General features: G+C 33.2%; 1 protein-coding gene across 1 annotated transcript; it reads left to right on the forward strand.

The window, feature by feature from the left end:
• Nucleotides 1–9,122: 9,122 nt before the first annotated feature.
• LOC143304403 (glutathione S-transferase-like) lies at nucleotides 9,123–10,215 on the forward strand. Its single transcript, XM_076626865.1, has 2 exons — nucleotides 9,123–9,359; nucleotides 9,617–10,215. Exons 1-2 carry the CDS (start codon nucleotides 9,182–9,184, stop codon nucleotides 9,922–9,924), a joined length of 486 nt encoding a protein of 161 aa, XP_076482980.1. The 5' UTR covers nucleotides 9,123–9,181; the 3' UTR covers nucleotides 9,925–10,215.
• The last annotated feature ends 207 nt before the right edge of the window (nucleotides 10,216–10,422 follow it).

Consider the following 10,422-nt stretch of genomic DNA (forward strand, 5'->3'; position numbering starts at 1 on the left):
AGCTACACATAAGGCTTGCGTAAAAAAAAATATGCATTTCAGTTCAGGCGGAGAATTATGTAGGAAGTCATTTTGTCGATCAATATCTTAGTTAATAAAAGATCAAATTTTCATGTACATAAATGTACGTAACGTTCAAGTATTAATCATTACATACAATTTTTGTATAATTCGATATCTTGGTCACTTACATCTTACAAATGATATATAGATAATATTTATGACATACATTGGAGCTATCTTTTAGTTAACGCCATTTTTTCTTGTTTTCTCTGTACTTTTACTATTCTTCCAAAAATATCAAAGGATCGATGACTTCAAATTAAACTAGAATTGCTTCGGTATATTGTCAATCAATGGCTATTTGTATTCACATCTATATCAAAGGAAAACCGATTGCAAAATTAATTACCCTTGCAATTCCGCAATCTGAAACTATGTGTGATCGACCTTGAAGATGACAAATCTCAATGTTTGAAGTAGTACAAAAGGATGATAATTTAATTTCGCTTTATCAAACTGTACAAAATTTGTATACACATACAGAAAAAAAAACGGAGTTCAAACATTAATCAACATGAATTATCGGTTATTATTGCTGAGTAATTATTAGGATTAGAGCTTTGGAGTATCGATCGTATCGAGTTTTAACTATCGGTTTCCGCAATTTATTGTTTTTCTAAATTATGTCTGAATGGTATCAGTTTTTGAATATTTCATAGTTTACACTCCAACATACTGACGTAAGCTATCGAAAATAATTGTAAATTATGCAATATCATTTTTGTTATATTTCATAATCTAAATTTCAATCTATTTTTTGTATTTAACATCCCTTTTTTTATTGTTCGTGTTCCGTCTTGTACGTTCTTCAAAAAATCTTAATTTTTTTTTAGATAAAATCTTGTGTGAATTTACAAAAAATACGATTCTTCGTTTAATTTTTTTCCCTTATTGTCTTTACATATTTGGAGTTTAAACGCGTTATAAGTACGTTCTTTTTTTTTAATATGATTACGTAGAATTCTTATTCTGAATAAATTATTTGTTTCCGCTTCATAACTGTTTCTAAATTACAGTGCATTTAATCTTGAAATGCACAGTAACATTTTATACTTTTTACGTTCTAAGGAATTTTCAGGATCGGTTAAAAATTAAATTACAGTAATGGTAATACTCAATATTAATGTCAGACGTGGATACTTCACTGTTTTGTATAATAATTTGTTATCTTGGCATCGATCAAGGTATTTAATATACAAAGCGTACAGATTAATAAGAATTTTAATTAATCCTTCTTCTATAGTATTCACCGTTCTTTTCGAGCACGTACCATTTCAAATAGACTTTCGAATAGATTTCAAAGATTTGTCTGTTCAAATAAAACGCGATCTTTTTTATTTCCCTATCAGTCGTCCCGTTACTGTTCCGTTGTTTCCAACAGATTGCAGATTCGTTTAAAAAACATTTGTAACGAAAAACAAACCCACTCGCAGAAATGTTATTCAATATCGCATTTATAACTTTCATAGACATCCTCCTCTCATTGCTATCATTGTAAACAGATTGAAACTTCGTTTGCAAACACTCGCGATTAAAAAAAAAAAAAAAGAAGAATTAATCTTAAACAATTTTATCTTGTGTTTCATTTATAATTTTCATAATTGTCTTCCCGACGTTGTATCATTTTAAATGGCTTTTTTCTATCCATCTATGTTGCAGCGAGATCAACGGTCCTAATTACTAAATTGCACGATGTGTTCATACAAATTCACTTTTTATGAACGCGATGAAACGAAATGAAACCTAAGTAGAGATTTGTTTTCTCATCAAGTATAACGAGTTTTATACTTTGGATAGATTGCCTCGTTGTGAGAAGGTCTTAATCGTTTATAATTGCGATTAAGTAATTGCAATAAGTCATATTTTTAAGAAACGTTCTCACATGCTGTCACACACTCTAATTAGAAAAGGATCATGAAACATTCGGTTTATCATATTATTTGTTTGTAAATCTTCCTGCTTCCGGAAACTTTTTTAAATATGAAAATATTTATATACAAAATTAAATATTTTTTTCAATATCAACACTTCTTGCGTTTATGCTGTCCTAGTCAGAATTATATTATTTCGTGTATCCTGTTGCTTTTTATATGATAGTCCTCCCGTTGGCCGCGGATTCGTTATCAAGCCTGAGGCCCTCGTCACTAGTGTAACTATCGACAATAAAGGTACCCCACGCGCGACCGGACGATGGAGAACTTCAACGCAGAACCGCTACCTCCCGCGAGCCCTCCCCGGGAGGGCGCCTCGAGCTCGGACTCGGAGATTCAGACTCGACATATATATTATTATATATATTATATATACTATTATATCTATATAATATATGTATTTATATCTAAAAATATACGTACAAATATATCTATTTAAAAAAATAAAGTTGACCGTCATATATCGCCAATAATATCGCGTGCGTATAAAGAAACTAATTACATTTAATTCCTTTTTTACATTTATTTACTTTTTATTATTATTTTTTTCACAACTAATTACATTTAATTATTACATTTACATACATTTAACTATTATTACATACATTTACATACATTTAATTATTATTTTTTTCATAATTATATCTCGTTTGAAATATTTTTCGACATAATTAATTGTTTCAAAAACACATATTCCAGCCTTCTGAATGATTTATTTTGCGTATTATACGAATTATTCCATCTATAAATAAATTGTTCTCTCTACGCACAAACACGCACACAGTCTGTTAATTACACGAGTTAATTGTAACATTTTTCTCGATAAGTTGACAGAGCAAGGAAAATGAGCGACGAACATACCTACAAACTAATCTACTTCAATGCCCGTGGTCGTGCCGAACATATACGGTACATATTTGCATATACTGGCATCGAGTATACCGACGAGAGGATCCCCGAAGAACTCTGGCCTGAATACAAGGATTGTAAGCGTGAAGAATCGATTTTTACTTTCATCGTTCAACTCTCAGGTATCTACCATTTACTCAAACTTTTCTGTATATAAAACTTTCGTTTCACGTGCAGGCTAAACTTACTTAAAGTAAAATTTCATACGGAATAAAGTCGAACTTTTCATTAAGTTTTGCTTCCGTAATATCGTGTTTATCGAATACCAACTTAATTCACTTACGATTCTCGAATTTTTGTGTTGCAATCTTTATTGTTTTCAATGAATCGAAGCATTTCGAATATTTTGAGAAAACCGTAAATAGGTGACTTAAAATAGGAATACAAAAATACTTCTACGCTTCTCGTTAATTTAAAAACTTTTTAGGACTTGTCGGAAAAAAAGGATAAAAAATTGAAATCAGTTCGGAAATGAACAAGAACATAGCTAAAAAGTCGAAAGAACAAAGCAGACATAAAATTCGATCTTCTGTTGCGACATTTCTATCGTAAATGGTATAATAAAAGTTTTACGCAGCATAGTCTTCGATATAATCTTATATGTCGCTTGCAAATAGAGAAACAAAAAATCAACGTAAGTCTGTAAATCAATCCTGTCGGTGTAAAACACAAAATTACGTTCGCAATAGACATTCGATTTATATTCCTTGCATTTCAATTTTCATTACAAGAACCGTGTACATTTTCTAATATTTTTTCCGTGTCTGGTATTATCTTTTATCCTTGATTTTAAAAACTTTATGTTCTTCCCAACAGTCAAAAACACGCGATACCCTGTCCATCGTAATCGTAAGAAAAGAAAAAAAGGAGAAAGAAGACATTTCTGTATTTCTTTACTAGGCCATGTTGATTAAAACCGAAATGATTTCGATTCATCTATTCACAAGAACGCAACGGCCTCGGAAGCTGTGTTGTGATTTCCTATCGATCGTTTCCCTCTACACAGTGTTCATATGAGCCATGTTTGTTCTTAGCAATGCCTTATAAAAAGCTGCCTGTGCTGGAGATAGACGGGAAACCGGTAGCGCAGAGTAACGCTGTGGCGCGATACTTGGCGAGGAAGTACGATCTAATGGGAAAGAACGAATGGGATGCGATGATATGCGACGTGCTCGTCGATACTCTTGGAGATTTGAAGCAAGGTGAGTAACTGATGAGATGACTTTGCATTTGTCTCACCACAGAGACAGACGTTCAAGAATTCATTGTGAAAAGACGAGTACAAACAAGATACGTATGTCTTTCCGTTAAGCGAATGTTACAGTTTGTTTGCAAAAGTCAGTTTTTAGATTATAGAATCGTAGATAGAATTTAGAGGATAGAAACTTTTAGTAGTCACTTTTAGTTTAGTAAATTCTTATCGACAATAAGCAGACTACGTTATGATACAACGATTCCAACTGAAGATTTCTATCGACATCACGAATTCGATGGCTTCCAAAAATCGTGTTCTTACACCGCCAACGTAACGTCACGCCAGTCGAATCGAAAAATTATTACTAGACAGAGAAGGTGAACAATAAACGAGGTAAATAGGCTACCGATTGAATAATATCATAACGATCGTATCTCTGGTTTTTGCTTGTCTTTTATATTTGTTTCAAATGTATAAAATATAATCGTATCGATATCGTCCACGATTAAAGCCATCCATCCGCCATCGACGAGGAACGAACGATTATATTTTATCATTTATGCGAATCCTTCTCTTCTCCTCTTTCTCTATTTACGCCCCTCGCCTTGCTTCGTACCGCCGATGATTCACAATTCGATGCACCTGAACAGCTGGAACGTCGCAGATTTTTCCGTACGATAACAAACGTGTTTTTGATGGCCTGCTTTAAACCGTGACGATCGCCATGACGTGCATCAATTGTCGAATGATGTAGTGCGACGATACTCCTACGCAACTTTTTTTTACGCTGTTTTTTCCTCTATTTTTTCTTCCTGTGTGTTATCACATGATCATGAGATACCTGTATAGAAGATGCAAAGAGTCTGTGAAGAATTTACAGATATTTAAGATTATCATAATGTTTAAGCAAAAGCTAAGACGCAAAATATTGCTCAAGATGTAATTATGTAATATTTACTCAATTTCTAGAAGACTGTTTATATCTTGTTGTTATTCTTGATATGGAGATAAATATAGTATACTTTATTAAGACCTAGATAAAAGACTTTTTTCTCGTTTCTCTTCTCTTACTTAATCACTAAGAGTTATATAACGTTTATTCGATAATTCTGCTTCTCCTGACCTTTCCACAAATGGTTGTTTATATCTCGACATTCTTGGTACTTTTAATCAAATTTTAATAACAGTACTTTACTCGTCAGAAGTAAATAAAAAAGCTCTAAGTAGAAGCAAGGATTTACTTACCTTTCCTTTCTCGAATCTCAGTTAGCAATGTTGTTCCTCTTGAAAGATTTTCCAAGTTTCCAAGACAATTTCCACGCTGGTAACATTGTATATATTTCAAGTATCGTGAACCACAGGAACTTGTTGAGGCAATATTGAAGAAAGCAAAGAGAATGAAGAAATTGTAGGAACTATGAGAGGCTACTCCTTCTTTCACAACTTATTTTCTCTTCGTTTGGGGGGAAAAACACAAATGAACGTAACGGTTGGTTTCAGCTATCTGCTACTATCGCATGGAGGAGAATCCTGAAAAGAAGGAAGCGAGGAAGAATCAACTTTTGAACGAAACAATACCATTTTACTTGACTAAATTCGACCAGATTATTGGCGAAAATGAAGGATATATCATTCCTTCTACCGTAAGATTTTTTATCCAAATTTAATGTTAAAATTTTTAGTCTTTGTGCAAACTGGGCCATGTTGTCCATAAAAAATTATTGAAACTTTGTTGCGACAAGACAGCTTTAATTGTTGAGAGCAGAGTGTATCTTTAAAATTCATTCCTGTTAGTTTATGTACAAATGAATTTGCCAAGATTTTCAGCTTTTAGATAATTATTCATGTATCTTCCTCATCAAGTTTGATAGAAATTATTACTATCGTAATCAAAGCAAAGATTAAGATATGTAAAATCATTTCTCTGGATATGACACTCTTGTTTAATGAGTGATAAATGATACCATTCGAAATATCATATTTATATAATATATAATGATACTTATAAGTGTAATCACTTAAGTACAGATATCTGAATTTTTCTCACTGTCACTGACATAGATACGTATTATCGTTCCTTAGATTACTTGACCAGTTTATTTCTTTCATCACTGTGTTATTATATAATAATAATAAATAGTCACATTAAATTAATTTAGTATGATTATGTTGTTTAATAATACGTGTTTCATTGCAAAATATTTAGTTAAAATGTGTATCGAATCGTTGTAATTCCAAAGATGTCAATTGATGTAATGTAATAATAAAGTATAAAGTATAATAAAGTATAAAGTATAATTTCGTCTGTGGTATAATCTTTCTATTCCATTTTGTTACGTCGCACCGCGAGCAATATGGCAACCAGATGTCACCGGATGCTCGCAGCGTATCCTCCATAGTTTCAAGTACCTTCCATAAATCTCATAGATTTCCTAGAAAAGGTCCTTCAAACCAAACAAACGTCTGTTTCCGAAGAATTTCTAAAGACTATTGTCTACCCCGACTGGACAAGGGAAAGTTAGTTTTTCTCACGTATGCTGCAACTTTCCTCCCACTAACCACTTTCTCTCGAGGGCGGTTAAGACCCTTCGTTAACCAATTAACAACGAAGCCACTTCCTTCACTCTCCTAACTAAAATCGTCACCAACAAATCCGATGGTCCCGTGCGCTAGACACACCCATCCTTAGCTTTCCTCCGAGACAGCATCGTCTCCCAAGACAGTTCTGATTTCACATCCTTCGAACGGTCAATATCCTTCCACCGGGTAGGACACACCCACAGATCAGTCACTCATTCATCTCGTACATATTCTCAACGCGAGAATTGATTGTAATTTCAACAAATAAATAAAAAAAAAAATCTCGTACATACGCACCAGCGTAACTGCCTTCGTTATAAGTTGTTGGAATAAACGGTGAAATATAACTTACTATACTGTGTCATATTCATTTAACCACCTCTTATCTTAACCGAAACAGGGGAACGACTACTTCGCGGCGTCGATTCACCGAATCGTAGCGAGAATTTACGCCTCTCGCTACTGCGACTGCGTCTCTCCGCGAACGGTCGTAACACATTGATCGACAGAAGTACTAAACTCTAATAACATAAATTTATATATTTTCTATTTCCCAGCCACCAGTTTTATAGATTTTTCTATCTTCTGTACTACTTTTATCCCTTTTATTTTTTCTTACATGAGATTATTGTAAATTTAATATCATTTGTTCGCAATATTTGTTATTTATCTTTCATTGAATTTGAAATTTCGCGCTTCAATGTTGTGTGTTGTTCGACGTTTTATCGAACGATGTTTATCGAACTAGTTTATGAATACATACATAATCATTAAAGAATCTATAAACCTTACTAGTTTGTTTTTACTAAGTTTTGTTACAGAAAACATGTTCTCATAAATTTTCAACTTTAATTTATGGAAATTTATTAACCTTAAACTATAAAATCATTCAATGAGTCTTTCCGGATGTTTTTATGTAGTCATAATTTCACATATCAGCACAGCTCCACCAATAGGATAAGAGTTACGTGGAAGCAACAGGGGGGAAGAAGAACATATAGAGATCTAAAGGTTATTTTTGTCTCATTCAAGTTTCTGTTAACCGGCTTGGAAATTTCCTGTGCTTGTTTCGACTTTGAAGTCTTAAAAAAAAAATTGTAAGTAGATAGTATATATATAGTATATATATCCTGAGTCAAAGTTTCTCTTTATAAATAATAAACCGTTTAAAAACTATATTTTGTATGTTTTTTCCTTATTCATAATTAAATAATAAATATGAAATACTTCTACAGAAAGCCGACATCCTTCAATTAACCGAACAGCAGATGATTTAAAAATTAGTAGTTGAAAGAAATAAATGTTATTACATGTTCATAATTGATCGATAAATTTAAATATACAATTGGAAAATGTTTCTTCTTTATTGATAACTAAATAATACAGATAAGATACAAGATACTTGTACGAAAAGTCGGCGCGTCGTTCAATTAACGGAACAGCAGAGGATTTGAAAATTAGTAGTTGAAAGAAATAAATGTTATCATATGTTCATAATTGATCGATAAATTTAAGTATGCAATTAGAAAATGTTTCTTATGTTTGGAAAAATATATAATCACTGCTGAATGTTTTGTAGTTACGAAAGATGTATACAAACATACATTGTACATACGACTAGTAATGGTACTAAATTACTGTTATAGGGTCTTGGGTGTATAGAACCATATGGTTAAATTAATACTAGAGATAACGAATCGCGCGAATGTAATTAATATTTTGAAATGCGTTGTTTGCATTAATTGATAGTTTTCTTATAAACTTTTTTATAAACAATTTCATTGCTATAGAAAAAAGATATGCTGCCGGTAATATGTCTATCCTACTTAAATAGAAAGTGCAATATTTTGTTATAATATTTGGCGCAAGTTTATACATTATTACATCCAAAAATAATATTCTTTTTATATCTAAGCTATATTAAAATATAAAGATACAAATAGCTATGCGAGTAGTTAGTAGTTGATGCTTTTTACTTAAATTGTCTTATACTTCATAATTTGTAATAATATAATTCTTGTCATCAATGATTCTTCGTTTTTACTTTGTATATACTATACTTCCAGGAAGATGCCGCTCTATAAATTGACTTACTTCCCAGTTACGGCATTGGCAGAACCAATCCATTCTTCTTCAGCTATGCTAGTATTCCATTTGAAGATGAACGTATCAAAAAGGACGTCTGGCCAGAAATAAAGCCCTGTAAGCTTAAAATTTAAAGAAGTTCTGTTTCTTAAATCTCATCTTTCCTAATTTAACTAAAGTAGCTAAATAAAGTAGAACACAATTATGCAGAGTATAACAGAGATTATTATTTACTCTCCATTTCTCTATAAGATATGTGGGAGAACAATAGGTATTGTTAAGGAGACAATGCCCTTCGTTTGCTGATAAATTATCAATAAATTAAATTATATCTTTCCAAAACAGATAACAGGAAGCTAGATATTTAAGAAGCATCATAATCTGTTTGTTCGATAGAATCTTTGATTCTATTAGTTGTATGGTTTTAGTGACTCCTTATGGCCTGCTTCCTATGCTCGTAGCTGATAGAAGGAAGGTTGCTCAGTCTACAGCTATTTGCCGTTACTTAGCCAAACAATATGACTTAGCTGGAAAGACTGACTGGGCAAATCTTCATATTGATGCCACTGTTGATACTATTCATGATATTCGTCATAGTGAGTATCCAGTGCTGCTTTGCATAAATCTTATGAGAATCTTGATAACAGATAGTACATATCTGTTCAGGTATTTATTAGTTGAAATCCGATTTAATATTTGATTTAATCGAACGATACACGTATGTCAACAATACAAGACAAAGGATTAAAAAGGATTGTAATTCTATCTTCAGTATCATTTAAATTTCGCACAACACTGTATTCAAATTAGTATAACATTAGCGAAGAGTATTTAACTGAAAACAAATTTTCAGAAATTGCCGCCTTCCACTATGAGGAGGACGAGAAGGTCAAAGCTGCAAAACGCAAGGCTGCTGAAGAGACGCTGCCGTTCATTTTAGAACGTTTGGACCAGCAAGTGAAGGAAAATGACGGCTACTTCTACGATGGTACTCTCTCTTGCGCTGATTTAACATTCGTTGCTCTGCTCGATTATTTGAACTTTATGTACAAGTCTGATCTGATCGAGAATTACGAGAATCTGAAGCTGCTGGAGAAAAAGGTCCTCCTTCTGCCCAAGATCAAAAACTGGATTGAGAGACGCCCAATTAGCGAATTCTAAACTTCACGATTGCTTATGGTTTTATAAGCGTTTAAAGATTGCTGTTGTCACGGTGGTCGTGAGAACGCAACGAAAGGATGGTTATGCCTCACATACCTTGGTCAGCAAAATGATGGCTAAGCAGTAATAGAAACCCTATGTGACCGGCATCCAGCGATAGCCCCTCCACAAGAGCCGGGTCCTTGATATAAAAAAGTACCTCTCGAGTCGTTGTAAGAACATTCTTTTCTGTGCTGTTTGACCATTCTGTATTGTTACTCTGTCAGTGTTCAATAAATTTTCTAATAACAATCAAAATTTAAGTACGAATTTCTCACCTTGCGTGCGGAACGTGAAATTACCCCGAATCGACGTGACAAAATTGGCGATCCTGCCAGGATCCATTCATCGCATCAAGAGGAAACTTCAACGGGAACTCTACGGATTCTACAGCGAAGGACCACGGTCACCTCCTTGATCAAAAGAAGGATCTGCAAAGAATCTCGGTAAGCTGGCTTT

The sequence above is a fragment of the Bombus vancouverensis genome, chromosome 2 (genome assembly GCF_051014615.1).
Source record: "Bombus vancouverensis nearcticus chromosome 2, iyBomVanc1_principal, whole genome shotgun sequence".
In the NCBI taxonomy this organism is placed as follows: Eukaryota; Metazoa; Arthropoda; class Insecta; order Hymenoptera; family Apidae; genus Bombus; species Bombus vancouverensis.